Source organism: Chelonia mydas, chromosome 1 (genome assembly GCF_015237465.2).
Source record: "Chelonia mydas isolate rCheMyd1 chromosome 1, rCheMyd1.pri.v2, whole genome shotgun sequence".
In the NCBI taxonomy this organism is placed as follows: Eukaryota; Metazoa; Chordata; order Testudines; family Cheloniidae; genus Chelonia; species Chelonia mydas.
Genome location: NC_057849.1, coordinates 334,158,473 through 334,176,741, shown reverse-complemented (window position 1 = coordinate 334,176,741; position 18,269 = coordinate 334,158,473). Strand labels below are relative to the sequence as shown.

Below are 18,269 nucleotides of genomic sequence, written 5' to 3'. Positions count from 1 at the left end.
ATGTAACACTCCAAAAAGAGCTTTAACTGGTGCATGAGTAACATGTCAAAGAGGGACATACAAGCCTTGGGGGATTATCGTGAGAATTTTCATACATCCACAGCTGTGGGTTTAAAAAACCCAAGAGCGCACAGTCGGTAAATTTAATCATTATTTTGGTCACTGGTTAATGTTGGGACCTTCCGCCTCCCATATATTAGTACTCTGTTTCAGACAGACTTTCAGTTGGGATTTTCCTTCATGTTCTGGGTGGGAAATTGGCAGAGGGATGGGGATTAGCTGGAACACAAAGTCACAATGAATTTGGCTCAGGGAGATTAAATGACTTGCCTAAGGAAATCCAATAAATCAGTGGCACAGAGATAGAACCCAGAGATAAAACCCAGTGTGCTGCTCTAACCTTTAGGCAACATTATAATAAGTGTTCCCTAAATTTAGGCATTTATATTTTTAAAGGAACCTCAGTTTGGCCTCCTTTTCAGATTGTTGCATATGCAAATGATTACGTGTGCAGAATTGTATGCCACAAATGTAGAGTGCTGGGGTTCTTTTAGCTGTAGGCTTTAAGAATGGGTCAAACAGCTTGACTGCCTTTTAGTGTATTTATGATCATGTCTTGGAAGTTCATACTTATTTCTGGGAAGAGTTTTTATACAGAGATGATGGACGATCCTGGGGGTTCAGGAATAGGAGCTCTGTGTTCAATTCTCTGCCCTAGACTTCCTGCCTCCCACGGCTGGAGTGTGCAGTGGGGGCAGTGTAGGGCTGCCTATGATGGCACAATGCAGTGCCCGTGGCAGGGGAATTCTCTGGCTGCTTGTGGGCTAGTTTGGGTGGGGCCGGGGGGACAGAATGCCACCTTGGATAAATCAAAATCTCCCTGGGCCTCAATTTCCTAACTGTAAAATGGGGATAGCAATCCTTTTGTTTGTCTTGTCTCTTTAAACTGTATTCTCTGTAGGGCAGGGAACTGTCTCCATGAGCGTGTACAGCACCCTGCACAACAGGACCATGATCTCAGTTGGGACTTATAGGTACTACTGTAATACAAATCCATAAATAACAACAGCTGTAATGGTTCCCCACTGGGACCTGAGTTATGGTGTTTGCATGCTGAAGTACCTTTGGATACATTCTTAGTCTTTTGACTGGTTGTCTGGAAATACCTTTTAAAAAAAAAAAGGCAGGTCTCAGCTGGTTACTAGGGCATCAGGTTACCCCTGGCTTGGGGAAGGAGGGGGAGAAGGAATTCTTCAGTGTTGAGACATTCCACTGCAGATTCCAGGCACAGAGCCTTCAGGTAGTGACACAGTGACAGAAAATGCCATTTATTCTGCCTCATCCTCCAAAGGGCCAATGAGAGGAAACTCGTTTTGGGATATAATGGGGAAGAGGCTGAGTGGTATCTGAGAAACAAACAAATTCTGAAGCAGCTCTGGAGCTTGCACCAGTCCCAGGTGGATGGGAAAGGCAGCTAGATGGAGACCCATGGGGAAGAGCTGAAAGTTAGGCTCTCTGTGGTTGGTAAATGTGTATTAGAGAAAATGATTCGTAGAAACACAGACAGTAGGAGACTGGAAAGAAGCAAAAGGTTCTTCTGGGCCCAACGGTAGGAGATGCCGCACCCATCCTTTCTAGGGGGCCCACTAACTGTTCTGCCCTGGGGCCCAGAATTGCTGTCAGTGGGCCTGCCCCATATACGCTTGTATGAGGCATAAGGATACACTGGATGCATGAGCTTGCTGAGCATACACTGCTAACGGAAAATCTCTGATCAAGGGCTCAAGAGGTGCATGAGCACCTGACGTGGAGCACCCATAGGGACACTACTCGAAGAAGAGTAAGTTGTCTGATTACAAAGTCTCCCTGGCCCAGAGGCACTGTGTGGTCAGTTCTGCACATGATAAATCCTTTACAAAGGCATTCAGTGCCCAGCGGTTTGCTAAATAGTAAAATCTTGAATTGCATTTACTGGAGAAACAAATATTTTCAGGAAACCAGCACTCAGAGATGTGACTCCCAATCTGATTATTTTAAGAGCCCAATCAATGTCCCAATTCAGCCAAGACTCCATGACTTCATTCATATAACATCAATAGGACTTTTGCCGGTTAGAACCCAACATCCATCCCCCAAATTCATACCATTCTAAATCAACAGATTGGACTGGACTGAAACAAGATGATTTAGTGCAATAAATACTACTTTTATCTGGCAGATTTACTTACGAAGTGTTGCTTAAGTTTAGACAAAAACTTCTTCAATATTTTCTCATGATGTTCTTGAAACCGCAAGAGTTTTGGAAAACCAGGAACAAAAAAGCCTAGGAAAAAAAGAGCAAACATGCAGCATGTAACAGGGATAAGTTTCACAAAAAATTATCTAAAAGAAATCTAAAGATTTAAAAGTGTGTTGGTTTCAATTACACAAAGTTTCAATTATACAATTACACTCAAAATAATTTACACAGTACATTTTACTACATTGATGCAAGAATAAGTGTAGGTTTTATTGTTCAAGCTACAGTGGTAAAATCTCAACCATTTTCCTATTGCCTATTTTCAATTTAATAATAGCTATGATGGATACAAGCTGCATCAACTCTGATTTAGTCTGCACCATTGTAAAAGCACATGGCAAGCAGCTTTTTTTTTTTTTTTTAAATGACAGATTCCAAAAAAGGTTAAAAACAGAAATCTGAAGTGTGGTTTTGCCCTCAACAGTGAGCACAGAAAGGCACCTTCTTAGCAAGTCTGCTCTCCATGTGTATTCACAGGGCAGACACAAACCACACAGCTGCCAGAACTTGTGCAGCAGCAAGGTTAAAGAGAATGAGAACATTAGGCAGGGCTCCCCACACAGATGTGGAATTAATAAGGAGAGAGCATAATTTGAAGACCATGGGCTTGTACAGTGAAACTAAGGGCATAGGTAACCTGCAAAAACTTTATTGGTGATATGTCTGAGAATGCAAGCACCCAGATTGAATTTCATTGCTTCAGTTGAGTTTGCAGGGCAGGCAACGAGGGGAAAAACACATTTCTACTTGTAAACTGAGATAGCTGATATGGAAGTTAGTGAGGCAAGGTGGGTGAGGTAATATCTTGTATTGGATCAACTTCTGTTGGTGAAAGTAGGAAGCTTTTCAACTTATACAGAGCTCTTCTTCCTGGTATTTTTTCAGCAAAGGTAGTCCAATAAAAGAATATTACCTCACCCACCCTGCCTCTCTATTATCCTGAGACCAACATGGCTACAACACTGCAAACAACATGGAAGTTAGTGGCATAATAAACAAGGACCCCAAAATACTATTTTAACGGAACCAGTTTTCAGAATAGAATCAAATTTTAAAACCAAAAGATGCCTTCTGGCCAGTTGCCAATTCAATAATTCAGCACAATATGCAGAGTGACTAAATATTAAGATCTCCTATCTCAGAATCATGGAACGTATGTTAATATAGCGACTCCTCTGTCATATGAAAAAAAGGAATGTCTGATGTTACCTACATTCAGCTAAGCAAAATTGTTCTCTTTTTACATAAACTGTGAATCAGTACCTCAGAACTAATTGCGCATCATTAATAATATTCAAAGGTACTGCCGCTCTTTCCCTTCATACACCAATTCTTTAGCCTGAATCTGGAAAATAGTTATGGAAATCCTAAGGGAAACAGCTTTCAAAAATCTAAATCATTTTCATGGTCAGCTACCTACATTTTATGATTTGGAGACTTCATGCCATAGAGATGGAAAACGTTTAGGGTACATCTACATGGGGGGGGGGGGGTGGCGGGGGGGCAAAGGGCAGAAAGAAACACCCCAACCTCCTATTGGCAAGTCTCAGACCCCAGGTCAACTGACAGGGCTAAAAGTAGAGTGCACACATTCCTGCTTGGGCTGGCGTCCAGGGTCTGAAACCTGACAAGCTGGGTCTCAGAACTCCAGCTCTAGCCTGGGCCAGAATGTCTACATTGCTAGTTTTAACATTGTAGCACAAGCCCAGGTCAGTTAACCCAGACTGAGACTCTCTGCCACATTTTGGATCCCCCCCGCAGCGTAGATGTACCCTTACAGTCAAATTCATCCCTTGATTTCAGTGGACTTATACCAGGGGTTAGTCGGGTTGTGTATTTTGAGAGACACTTGGTTGCACTGGAAAAACAGCCTGAGTCCCCAGGTCACGCGTGGGGGGCCGATGAAGCAAAGTGCTTTGTTTATTATAGGGAGGAACTTTTTAGCCCTGCTACTCTAGGCAGCACCTTTTTTTAATTGCACTATTCAGCCATCACTATCAGCCACTGATTTGAGTTCAATCCTTGAGGGGGCCATTTAGGGATCTGGGGCAAAAATTGGGGGATTGGTCCTGCTTTGAGCAGGGGGTTGAACTAGATGACCTCCTGAGGTCCCTTCCAACCCTGATATTCTATGACTCTATGACTTCAGAGAGCGATGTCTTGATCATGGGCATCAAGTGTGAGAGGAGACAGTTCCCCCCGGTTTAGAATTGAAACACATGCATAGCAACAATTTAGACTTGAAATAGTTTAAGGGCTGCTTTTTTAAAGATGTACACAGGAAGAAATGCAAACAGCAATGTGCATGCACACTTCACGTAAATCAATTTGAAAGTTTACTCTTTAGCATCTTCAGTGTTTACAGTAATGCTTTCACTGCTATAAATGGATTTTAGGTATATAAACTGAAGTGCATTTGATTATTTGGGGGCGGGGGTATTATTCATTCAAACTATAGTTAAGGTTATATGTTAGCATATCTATAAACACAAACTTCCCCACCGGGGTGTTGTAAGGGTTAATTAATACTTCTAAAGCACTTAAGACCTTCCATTTGAGAATCTCAAAGTGTTAAGTATTTTATCAATCATATTTTTAGAGATTTTATAGCCCAGACAGAAAAGAATTTGCTCCAAGCTCAAACTTGTAAAGCAATAATTTGGCCTGGGCGGGAATATTTTAAAACAAATTTCATAAAATTAAATCCAGCCATTTTCATCTTACGCAGGTGATGGTAATGGTTTGTGAGGGGGAGATGGGACACACTTATTTTTATTCTATTCTATTTATTCCAGCCTGCTCATAGCACAATTGTTCATATACGTAAAAATGTGCATGCCCAGCTCTGGCAGTAGTGTTTGATAGCTACCAGCTCAGTGCAGACAAGCAAAAGGAGCATACACTCATGGCCATGAAAACACACAGCAACCCTCATGGAGCTCCTTCACCATCAGCCAGTTGGGTGCACTTGGGCTCACTGTAGCAGTATGAAATGACCCTGCAAAAGCTAATCGCTTCAGACATTTATTCTATGGGAGTTCCTCAGAGGCGTCATGTTAAGAGCACAAATCCTACGCAAGAATCTCTCCTGGTAACAGTGTGATGTGCCCAAACACCAACATTTAGAATCTGGAGGACATTCTTTATCCTATTTAATAGTTTATAGAAGACTAGCTTTTGGCCCAAAAGAGCATCCTTGGGTGGTGGTGGGGGAAAGCCTACAGGTGTACAGGGGTCATATGTACTACAGATGGATAAACGAGTTTGGAAAATAATAAGAATGGATTAGTTTAGTTTACATTGGTTTGGAAAAGGTACAGAGAAGGACAACAAAAATGATGAAGGGTATGGAACAGCTTCTGTAGGAGGAGAGATTAAAAAGTCGGTGACTGGGCTCAGAAGAGGCTATGACAGAGGTCTATAAAATGAAAAATGGTGTGGAGACAATGAATAGGGAAGTGTAATATTACCCTTCACAGAACACAAAAACCGGGGGTCACCCAATGAAATTAATAGTCAGAAGTAAACACAAATATGAGGAAGTACTTCTTCACACAACACAACCTGTGTGATTCATTGCCAGGGGATGTGGTGAAGGTCAAAAGTATAACTGGATTCAAAAAAGAATTAGATAAGTTCATGAGGAAAGGTCCAAGACAGTCAGGGCTGCAACCCCATGCTCCGGATGTCCCTAACCCTCGAACTGTCAGAAGCTGGGAGTGGATGACAAGGGATGGCTCACTCAATAATTGCCCTGTTCCATTCATTCCCTCTGAAACATTTGGCACTGGCCACTGTCAGAAGGTAAAGAACACAAAGAAAATACTAAAATTTAAAAGTAACAAATAAATTAGAGAGAAAACACAATTATATTTAAGTAACAAAATGGTGGAACGATAGAGTTCTGTGTGAGGCAGAGATAAAGCTTGCCAACAGTTTGCCCTTAGCTCAGACCATTGTGCCTACCTACAGCATTAGTTTTAACTGTGGATTTCCAGCTTTGCCAGTTGATGTCACAGCCGTTTAACAGGTTTTTTTATATAATTTTCATTATTCTATTGCTATATAAATGTCTGCATAAGCAAATTTTGACACTGCCAGGCAAAGATAACTGAAGTAACTTCCATGAATATCAGCAATGAAGTCCAGAAACACAGTCCTTAGAATAAATACCTGTAAGTGCAGCATTTAACACAGAATAATAGCTTTATCAGCATTTTACAAGGCTCTGACAAAGTGGCATTTGTAACATTACTGTACAGAACAAATCAGTGGCACTAAGAGCTGAAGCAGAGACACTGATACACTTAAAGTGACAGCTCTAAGAGAACTTTTGGGTATTTTCCCAGAATAAATTACACACACACAAATCTTTTAATGGGACACAAGCAGAACAACATTAGAGGATGGGAAATTTTCATTGATGACTACTCGTAGAATATAACCTATAAAACAATCATAAAGGAAATTGCAGATAAGTGTTAACCATATATATTAAGAGATTATTAAGCATCATTTGTACTGCAGTAGCATGCAATAGCCCCACACAAGATAACGGCCCCGCTGTGCTAGGCACCGAACACACACAAATGGATATGGCCCCTGTCTCAAACAATTTATTATCTAATTAGGACACGTTGAAATTTAAATGGTACTACATGAGCTGAAATTCCATACCATGCATAGCATGTTTAGGACCTGAGAGTAGTTTCACCAGGGCCCAGAAGGCATCTTCTTCATTCATGTACATGAGGAGTAAAGCTGTGATCTGGCTCATTCCCTGACAGTATCCAACCTCCTGAAATGTAGAGGACAGGAAACATTAACTTTGTAAACAAACAAAAGAACTATTTGTGTATTTTTTAACATGAGAAAATACACCATTTTTGGAATAAGCTCTCTAAATATTGCAAACCCACACACCCCTCAAATTTTCATGGTTAAAATTTTCCTTTAAACTCCATTACCATGGCCATTCAAAGACAAAACATATTCTACTAGAAGGGATAATTCATTGTCTTCCAACTGGTGCTTGAACTGGCTTTGGCCTTTCATTAAAATACAGTATATTTGTACACTAAATCCTTTATTTTAAAATGTTTGCATATAATTTATATGAACCTACACCCAGAACAGATGTGTTTTCTATTCTCCATGTGGAGCAGCACAACATATAGCAAGAAGATATTGCAGATACATAAACGAGTGAGACAGAGAAATCTCTCCTCTTATTCAAAAACTGTAGCAATGAAAAACAGGAAACCCCACAAGGCTACTGTACTAATATATTAACTCCTATGGTGGGAACCAGCAATAAGAAACATCAGACTGCTTAAGTAAGGATTATTACTGACTTTACAAAACCAGCTGCTAATGTATATTTGATGAGAAAGAGATAATTATTGAGAAAGTCTTTTAGACAGATGGGTTCGTCGCAAGAACTTTGGCCAAGGAAGCCTTTTAATTTGCTTTAATGCCGAAAGATAAAAAGGAAACTAGCTAAGAAGACTGAAACAACTGTGATATAAGAGAAAAAAATACAACAAGCCTAAATACTAACCTTTTTCTACTTGTTTAAACACTGCCAATGTTTATACAATATCCATTGATTTTAAACAGCATCTTTCATGTAATAAATTATTATTAGTTAATCCAAACAATGTGCTGTGGAAAACAAAGAAAGTCCCTGCTATCAGAGTTTTAACCCTAAACACCATACAATCAAAAATCTAGGGCACCTATTAAATGACAGAAAACATAATTCTAGAATTAAAAACAGTAATATTAGCTTCTTCTTGCACCAAAAGAGAGAGCTTTCAATCTGGTGAGAGCAAAACTAAAACTTCTTTTAAATAGATATGATGCTGGAAGGGAAGCAAAGTGATATTTAATAAGAATGATGACCTCTATAGTTACTTATAATGAGAATAATCCTGCAAACATTTCTGCACAGACTCAGCTCTATATACAGTCTCACTGACTTAATTAGAACTACTCATGTGTTAAGTTAAACACAATTATAAAAATGTTTGCAGAATGGGGGCATAATGTGTAAGTACAGAAGTGGACATCTGACAACATTTACATTACTTATGTTTTTAATAGGCAACTCAGACTTAGATGCTACAAACCTGGAACATTTCTGGCACATAACATGAGATCTAAAAACCCCATTCGGGAAAGCACCGCCATTCATGATAGGAATGGAAAACTTACCTTACGAGAGAAGACTCAAAGAGCTTGGCTTGTTTAGCCTAACAAAAGAAGGCTGAGGGGAGGAGATATGATTGCTCTCTGCAAATGTCAGTGGGATCAAATAGGAGGGAGGGAGAGGAGTTCTTAGTTAAGCGCCAATGTTGACAAAATAAACTGGCAATCAATATATTTAGGTTTGAAATTAGACGAAGGTTTCTAAACATCCGAGGAGTGAAGTTCTGGAACAGCCTTCCCAGGGAAGTAGTGGGGCCAAAACACCTAACTGGCTTCGAGATTGAACTTGACACATTTATGGAGGCAATGGTATGATGAGACTATCTACAATGGCATATAGCAGTAGTGGGCAACCTGCGGCCCATCAGGGTAATCTGAGTGCAGGCCACGAGACATTTTGCGGATGCTGACCGTCCGCAGGCACCGCCCCCCGCAGCTCCCAGTGGCTGCGGTTCTCTGTTCCTGACCAATGGGAGCTGTGGGAAATGGCGCCTGCATGAGGACGTGCTGGCCACTGCTTCAGCAGCGTTTGAACTCAAGCTCCCAACCCTACAACAGCCAGATTGAGCTGGCAACAGTTCAGATTTTTTTGTATGTTGAGAAGTATGTTCAGTAACTTTTGCAACATTGTTTAAAAGACCCATATTTTATCTCAAATGTACATGAAACATGACTTACCGTATTATATATTGAATATGCAGCTAAAACATGGAACAAGGATTGTTGCCTGGAGAAACAAGACAGTAAGTAAATGGAAATATTTAACATTGTTTTTTAAAAAAAAACAAAAACAAACCAGAAAGCTATTGAATCTACTTTCTAGATATCTGTTTCTCCAATTTGTCTAACTTCAAAAATTTAGAGAAATATATTTCATAATCAAAACAGATGTATTATAATCAAACAATACTTACTACTTATAACGGTTTACATGTTCAAAGTACTTAATAACTAACTAATGCATGTAACACCTCTAGGGGATAAGTGGGGAAGATATCAATTTTACAGCTGTGGAAACTGAGGCATAAACTGGGTAAGAGTTACATTCTCAAAGCATCCACTAGTTTTGCATGCCAGTATGGTTGCCAACCCTCCAGGATTGCCCTGGAGTAACCAGGAACTAAAAATTAAACTTTCATTAAAGACTGTCATGTGATGAAACCTCCAGCAATACGTCCAACCAAAATTGGCAACCCTATGTGGCAGAGGAGAGACTCCTTGGACCTGATTTTTAGAACTGCTGAACATCAGCAGCTTTTATTCATTTTAGCAGGAGCTACGGGGGTTCAGCCGTTCTGAAACAAAACAGTCCCAATGTGTCTTAAGCTGGGCACTCAAAAATTGAGGCACTCAGAACTAGAGACCAATTCTGAAAATTTAGGCCTAAATGACTTTCCTGAGGTCCCACACACACATGCTTCCTTCACTAATTTCTTTTTGTTAATCTTTAGGCATATACTTAAGCAAAATATTCTGACAGTTTTGATTGCTCTTGTTTTAACAATGAAATATTGAACTTGCTTTTTAAACTATTTATATTTTACCCTACATTGCTTTAAATTCTTTTTAGCAGAACAAACTAAGAGCCGGTCTTCAACATGTTTGAGCAATTCTGCTTATCTTTTTCCACAGATTTTAGAACCTGGACCTGGACCAAACTCTCAGAGTGCCCGTGCAGGGGAAGAAGCATCTGAAGAAGTGGGTTTTTTACCCACGAAATCTTATGTCCAAATAAATCTGCTAGTCTTTAAGGTGCCACTGGACTTCTTGTTGTTTCTGAGGTCCCACGAAGCATCAGTGGCAGACCCAGGAACAACATCTGGGAGACTGACTGCTATTCCTGTGCTTAGTCTTACACAACTTGCTGATTCTCATACATACTTTGAGAAAGCTTTGCCCTATTTAATAATTACTCTCCCTTTTTCTTTCTATATTACCCCATCACGTTCTAATTACTATTTGTTAATATATTAAAATTGAAAGTGTGAATTCTGCTTCCTCTCCAATTCAGGAATTAAGTAATGTTGAGTGTAGAGTTGTGCAGAACTTTCATAATGAAATCCAAGACTTGATGGAACTGTGTGTAAACTTCAGCAAACAAACTTCAAGATTTGTTCAGAACTGAGAGTCTGGGAATGTGAGCCAATATCAACCAAAACTAAAAACCATGGAAATGAAACTGCTGAGTTTTGCACAGGTCTAATCAGCTATCCTGCATCCCCAATGCATTCTTCCCTTTCCCCATCACTGAACCAAAACGTATAAATGTCTTTTTACACTTCTGCTGACCGGCAACGAAAAATGTTAAGTTTTCCATTAATGGAGATGGGAGGGAGTAATCTGTTAGCCTTGTAGAGCACTTCCCCAGGTCAATTAACAGTGTTTCCTCTGAACATGCTCACTGCATGACTATGTGAGTGGATACCACTTATTTATAAACGTGTGTGTGTGTGTGTGTGTGTGTGTGTGTGTGTGTGTGTGTGTGTGTGTGTGTGTGTGAGAGAGAGAGAGAGAGAGAGCGAGAGAGAGAGAGAGAGAGAGAGAGAGAGAGATGGATGGGCAAAAGAATGGAAGTTGGACTTCAGTTTCAACCTTCCTTTAACTGTTGAATGATGATGAATTACTATGGTACTAGATATTAAATTTGAGTCTTATTTTTTTGAAAGGACAATTTCTGTCTTTCACTTTATTTGGTCTTTGATTGCATTGGGTAATTAACGTATGTTTATTTTCATTTCAAGAAAATTTGCATTTAACCACATATTTCTTAGTCATCCAACACAGACCCACTTCACAAGGAAACGGGGGGATATTTTAAAGACAATCTGCACTGGAAGATAAACAAAGAGGTGAGTAAAAGGCTTCATTCATATCTACAGGTGGGCTTCATAAACAGATTGTGTTCTGCATTTTAAAATACTGCATCACACTACATTAATTCAGTTTAAGAATTTTAAAACAAAAAAGAGCAGTCAGCTTTCTCTCAAGGTTTAATGTCAATGTATGTATGAAACACTACACTTTCATATGTCAGACGCATGAAAATTAAATTAAGAATACATTAGATTAGAAAATCTCGGTCTAACTTCTCCTGGGGTAAGTGGTCTAGGATTTAACTGAGCAAAGACATCTTTGCTTTTTGAACTATTTATATGTTAACCTACATTGCTTTAAATTCTTTTTAGCAGGACAAACTAAAAGCCGATCTTCATCATGTTTGAGCAATTCTGCTTATCTTTTTCCACAGATTTTAGAACCTGGACCAAACCCTCAGAGTGCCCGTGCAGGGGAAGAAGCCACCCTAACTTCAGAGCTGCCTTCAGGGAGTACACCTGCAGAGCTTCCTGAAGCCAGGGGAGGTACCTGGAAGTGGGACTCATCTCCCCACGAGAGTGGCCATGCAGGGGAAGAGGAAGTCCTGTCCCTCCACAGTGTGGCTGTGACCAGAAGCTAGGAGCCCCCAGCTGGGGCGCTCCAGCAGCACGGAGGAGATCAGACTCACCGCCATGAACCTCCTCTGGCTGCAGGAAGCTCCATGGCTGCTGCCTTTGGAATCCAACTCTGAAGGCAGCACAGAAGTAAGGGTGGCAATTCAGCAATCCTCCTACAACAGCCTTGCAAACCCCACCCCCCAACCACGATCCCCTTTTGGGTCGGGACCCCCACAGTTACAACACCCTGAAATTTCAACGTAAACTTCTGAAAACATGAAGTTGACTAACTTTAAAACCCTCCTGCTGTGAAACTGACCAAAATGGACCCTGAATTTGGTAGGGCCCTAATTATGAGGTGTCAAACTTCGCAGGGACTCGGTGCACAAATCAGATGGCAGGAAGTAGCCAAACAGAAACTAAATGTAAAGGGCACAATATCACTATTATTGTCTAACATTAACTAGCTTTAACTAATAACATTTTAATACTATTTACCCTAAGTGTTCCCACTAAAGGCCTAAAACAGGATGAACACAAAAACATTCAGAAGAATATAAACTGTTGAAAAGGAAAGCAATTTACTTTCAGGGGAAAAAAAACAAACTGGACTTCATTTCTTTAGTGCAGGATATGGTTACTGAACTTTCCCCAAATGCCATAAGTGGCGGCACTGGAAATACACAATGTGGAAATTCCATGTTCTACCACGGATTTAGGGTCACTGCCCCAAATTTTTATTTCTAGACGTCTACAGAATTTAAGGATTTTATTTAGACTCTACATTCTCAAGGACACAGATATTGGGTTATTTTTTACTTGTCTGTGAAGTATCCTACGCAATGTTCTACAATTATATGAACAACAAAGTAGTAAACAAAATAACACATTTTAGTTTATCTCACTTATGACTGTGAATATAACCTTTGGAAGGTGAACAAATGCAGTGAGGTCTTCCAGAAGCTACTGAAAAAGAATGAAATGATACATTTGAAGAGGAGTGAGATGTGTCTCATTCATCTCAATGGGGGTGTTGATCCTTAAGCCTAAGAACAATGCTGTCATTTGGTATGTTTATGCTAAAAATGTTTAAATAGTGAAATAGTTTAACATTCTTTATCCAACAACTGTAAAATAAAATATTGCAAAAAAATCTAAAAGTATTAAGGTGGCAAGGTTTAATTACATAAATAATTACTATGTTCATAGCTAAAAAGTTGTTTTATTTGGTTCTCAAAGCTACACTGCAAAAGAGGGAAAATACAGAAAATCTAGGGGAAGGCTAAAAGGCTAGAGGGGAGAGATTAAAGTTACCAGAAAAGTAAGAAAAAAATTGTTTTTATAACATTACTTTATAAAGATATACATAATTTATTAAAGAACTTAAAGTCTTTTCTTGTGCTCTGAATTTGCTTTAAATAGAGGCCAACAAATTTTCTCAGATTTTGTAAAAATGTCTACAGCATCTGGGGGATAAAGAATTTACATTTTTTCCTTTAGATTTCCAGTGGCCATAGCTTTAATACATTAAAGGGTAAAGCTAGCAGGTTGGAGATTAAACAATCTGATTTTGAACTATTCAGAGACTACATTCCTTTAAGCTATATGTGGTACTTTCTGAAATCTGAAACTTTTACATTCAAAGCTTTGTCATACTTCTTGGGTAGTAAATGGAGTCTTAGGTAGGTAAAAATCTATCTGAAAGACAAACAAGAAATGACTAAATTACATACATTTTTATTTACTTACTTAACACCATATCTGTCTCTAAACATGATATGATCCCTATATGTTCGATTTACATCAAGATCGATTTGCCTGATATCTGGTGAAGACCCTCGTGCTCGATGTTTTAATTTCTAGGAAAAATGGCAATAAAGAAATGAAATTAGGCAAAACTCTGTGGACATTTAAAATAGGAAGAAAAACTGCTTAAGGCCACAGAATTTATTGGTGGACAAAAACATTTGTAATCTGTGAACTTACAATGCTTATTATAGAAAATGATGGGGAAGCAAAGAGAAGGAACGCAGGAGTTGGGGGTGGAGACACACATGGGCATAATTGGGGGGGCACTGCCCCCCAACAGAGACAAGGCATGGGCAGGCACGCAGGGTCACATGCCACTACCCCCCACCCCCACCATTTCTGTGAGCGCAGAGCTGCCCGGCTGAAGGAAGTTGGTGTTCAAACGCTGTCTCCTGGATCCTAGTGCTGGTTGTGCTCCCCTTCTGTGTGCTTGGAGCCATTCTATTTTCTGTATAAACAGTGAGTGTCCATGATGGGACAGGGCAAGGGGGGCGGATGTGGGAGGGAGGGGAGAGGGATGGGGCAGTGGGGAGAGGAAGGAGGGGTGGGACAGGGGGCAGTGGAGAAGGGGGACGGGATGGGATGGGATGGAGCAGCAAAGGGGATAGGGGAATTGCGGGGGATGTGGCATCCCCTCAGCCGCAGAAGCAGCTGGGGCTCTCCCATTAGGCAGGCCTATTGAACTCCCACTCCCCAGGAGCACTCCAACAAGTACGCTGCACCCAGACCCCATCCCACCAAGCCCCACTCCCCCAGCACCTGGACTCCCCTGCTGAGCCCCAACCATCTTCACCTGGACCCCCCTGCAGTCTCATTGCCCCTGCGCCCAGAACCCCCCTTCCCCCGTGAGCCCCTGTGCATCCAGACACCGCTCCCCACCCCGGATCACCACTGAGCTGCCCACACCCAGACTGCTCCACACAGAACCCTCTCACCACACACTTGGATCCCCCCCACACTAAGCCCCTCTACACTTGGATGCTGCTGAGCTGAGCCTGCCTGCCTACACCTGGTGCAGAGAGGCAGGGCCCTGGGGTGTTTCTGAAGCAGGCCCAGCCCCTGAGCTGTGTCAGGGTCGGGTGCAGCCTCACCACCGAGTCCCTGTCCCGCGGAGGTGGAGAGGTGGCTGCAGAGTGATCTCCCAACTCCATGCAGCCAGTGGCCTGTGCTCCCCACTGCCATGCTGGAGTCTCCACAATTATTTATTGACAAATAAAATTTGCAGAATTTTTATTTTTTGGCACAGAATTTTTAATTTTTTGGTGCAGAACTCCCTCCGGAGTATAGTTTTCAGTTTCCCAACTTTGCACATAGCTGGCACCTTTCCAAATTGGATGATGACTTTTTTCATGATTATTACGAGAGGTCTTGATAAAATCCTACCAAGGCAGAAAAGGATAAGTGAAGACTGCTATGACAGCATTAGCTTACAGGTTTCATTGTTTTACTTACTGGTCTGGCCCTTTGGCAATATCTAAGTTCGAGATTGGGTTTCTTTGTTTGTTTTGTATTTCACTTCTCCGTATGTTGTTTGGGTTGAATTGTATAATCACTTTACAAGTTCCCAATACAATTTTAAATTTAAGATATATTGTAGGATCGGAGGTGGATAGACCATGCTTCTGTGTCTACCCCGTTTTGGGGGTTAGACTGACAATCATAACCAAAGAACTCCAAATATGTCCTCACTTCCACACTAGAAAAAGGATCTTCTCCTATATCTTATATGTATTTGTCACAGAATAGGTCTCCTCCTTGTTTGGCATTTTCCCTAATATTTTCATCTTTGTCCTCCAAATGCCTGATACACCACAGTAACTGAACCTGTACTATATATATGATAGTCTACCAAAAAGCTATTCTTATGTCTAGGCATACTTTCTATGTAGATAGTTCCCCCATCACAAATTTCTGTGACTAGCTTGTAAATTCTTTTAGATTTATAAAAGGCATATTCATTCTTGTGTGAATTCAGCAGAACCTCACTTATCCATATTTTATGTAAAAGTACTACCTCCATTTCTCAGCAAAGATTTAGCAACAGATAGCTGAAATGGGTCGCAAAAGCCGAAGACTTAAAATATGTTTACACAAAAAACCCTACAGAAATGTGCTTTACGCTATTAGAACATTGGCTAAGACATTATGAAATATTATAATAAACTAAAATACAGTTGTCAAAATAAATCAATAAAGCACATTTCATGACATCTAGCTTTGTTTATTTTTATTGTGTTTGTTCTCTTAAGTTCTCAAAATTCAGTAAATTGCAATATTCTCCCCAATAATTACTGCAAACTAACAAGGTTCTGTTTTATAAACATTTGCAGAGTACTTCACATCTTCAAAGTGCTTTACAAACATTCAATTAATTCATCTTGGTTATTCTCAAAGCTTGATTTTAATGGTTTTCCCTCTGACCAAACATTCAAATACATAAAAAGAAAAGGAGTACTTGTGGCACCTTAGAGACTAACCAATTTATCTGAGCATAAGCTTTCATGAGCTACAGCTCACTTCATCGGATGCATACTGTGGAAAGTATAGAAGATATTTTTATATACACAAAGCATGAAAAAATGGGTGTTTACCACTACAAAAGGTTTTCTCTCCCCCCACCCCACTCTCCTGCTGGTAACAGCTTATCTAAAGTGATCACTCTCCTTACAATGTGTATGATAATCAAGGTGGGCCATTTCCAGCACAAATCCAGGGTTTAACATGAACGTCTGGGGGGGGGGGGGGGGGGGGGGGGGGTAGGAAAAAACAAGGGGAAATAGGTTACCTTGCATAATGACTTAGCCACTCCCAGTCTCTATTCAAGCCTAAGTTAATTGTATCCAATTGGCAAATGAATTCCAATTCAATTCCAGTCTCTCGCTGGAGTCTGGTTTTGAAGTTTTTTTGTTGTAATATCGCAACTTTCATGTCTGTAATCGCGTGACCAGAGAGATTGAAGTGTTCTCCGACTGGTTTATGAATGTTATAATTCTTGACATCTGATTTGTGTCCATTTATTCTTTTATGTAGAGACTGTCCAGTTTGACCAATGTACATGGCAGAGGGGCATTCCTGGCACATGATGGCCAAATGGCCACCCATTTTTTCATGCTTTGTGTGTATAAAAAGATCTTCTATACTTTCCACAGTATGGATCCGATAAAGTGAGCTGTAGCTCACGAAAGCTTAGGCTCAAATAAATTGGTCAGTCTCTAAGGTGCCACAAGTACTCCTTTTCTTTTTGCGAATACAGACTAACACGGCTGTTACTCTGATTCAAATACATGAAACTCCTCTGGAGTCAAACAACCCAGTTATTGCTTTATTTTTAAAACTTACTGAACATTTTTATTTACCACCATACTTTCTTTTTAAAGAAATCTGCCTCCAGCTCCAAGACAACAGTGGGAACCACTGCCAAAGTTTCACAAGATGAGGGCAGGATCATGAGATATAGTGCTTCAAGCTTACTTTCTGGCTAGTGATTAGTATGGTCTTTCACCCATGACTGCCTCCCTCTGCAAAATGACAGGTTTCAGAGTAGCAGCCATGTTAGTCTATATTTGCAAAAAGAAAAGCAGTATTTGTAGCACCTTAGAGACTAACAAATTTATCTGAACATAAGCTTTCGTGAGCTACAGCTCACTTCATCGGATGCATCCAGTGGAAAATACAGTGGGGAGATTTATATACATAGAGAACATGAAACAATGGGTGTTACCATACACACTGTAACCAGAGTGATCATTTGAGGTGAGCTATTACCAGCAGGAGAGCGGGGCTGGGGGAACCTTTTGTAGTGATAATCAAGGTGGGCCATTTCCAGCAGTTCACAAGAATGTCTGAGGAACCGGGGGTGGGGGGTTATGATAAACATGGGGAAATAGTTTTACTTTGTGTAATGACCCATCCACTCCCAGTCTCTATTCAAGCCTAAGTTAATTGTATCCAGTTTGCAAATTAATTCCAATTCAGCAGTCTATCTGCTACCCAAGATCCATAAACCTGGAAATCCTGGACGCCCCATCATCTCAGGCATTGGCACCCTGACAGCAGAACTGTCTGGCTATGTAGACTCCCTCTTCAGGCCCTACACTCCCAGCACTCCCAGCTATCTTTGAGACACCACTGACTTCCTGAGGAAACTACAATCCATCAGTGATCTTCCTGAAAACACAATCGTGGCCACTATGGATGTAGAAGCCCTCTACACCAACATTCCACACAAAGATGGACTACAAGCCGTTAGGAACAGTATCCCCGATAATGTCACGGCAAACCTGGTGGCTGAACTTCGTGACTTTGTCCTCAACCATAACTATTTCATATTTGGGGACAATGTATATCTTCAGATCAGCGGCACTGCTATGGGTACCCGCATGGCCCCACAGTATGCCAACACTTTTATGGCTGACTTAGAACAACCCTTCCTCAGCTCTCGTCCCCTAATGCCCCTACTCTACTTGCTCTACATTGATGACATCATCATCATCTGGATCCATGGAAAAGAAGCCTTTGAG

At 40.7% G+C, this 18,269-nt stretch overlaps 1 protein-coding gene across 7 annotated transcripts in view; it reads right to left on the bottom strand.

Annotated features, from left to right (window-relative positions):
- Positions 1–18,269, bottom strand: part of USP6NL (USP6 N-terminal like) — a 203,817-nt gene that overhangs the window by 34,839 nt on the left and 150,709 nt on the right. For all 7 annotated transcript variants that reach the window (XM_043553006.1, XM_037889328.2, XM_037889330.2 and 4 more), the window contains 4 exons: positions 13,690–13,799; positions 9,188–9,236; positions 6,977–7,097; positions 2,229–2,323 (listed from right to left, as the gene is read on the bottom strand). In XM_043553006.1, the coding sequence (XP_043408941.1) occupies positions 2,229–2,323; positions 6,977–7,097; positions 9,188–9,236; positions 13,690–13,799 (375 nt within the window). The remainder of the gene's footprint in view (positions 1–2,228; positions 2,324–6,976; positions 7,098–9,187; positions 9,237–13,689; positions 13,800–18,269) is intronic.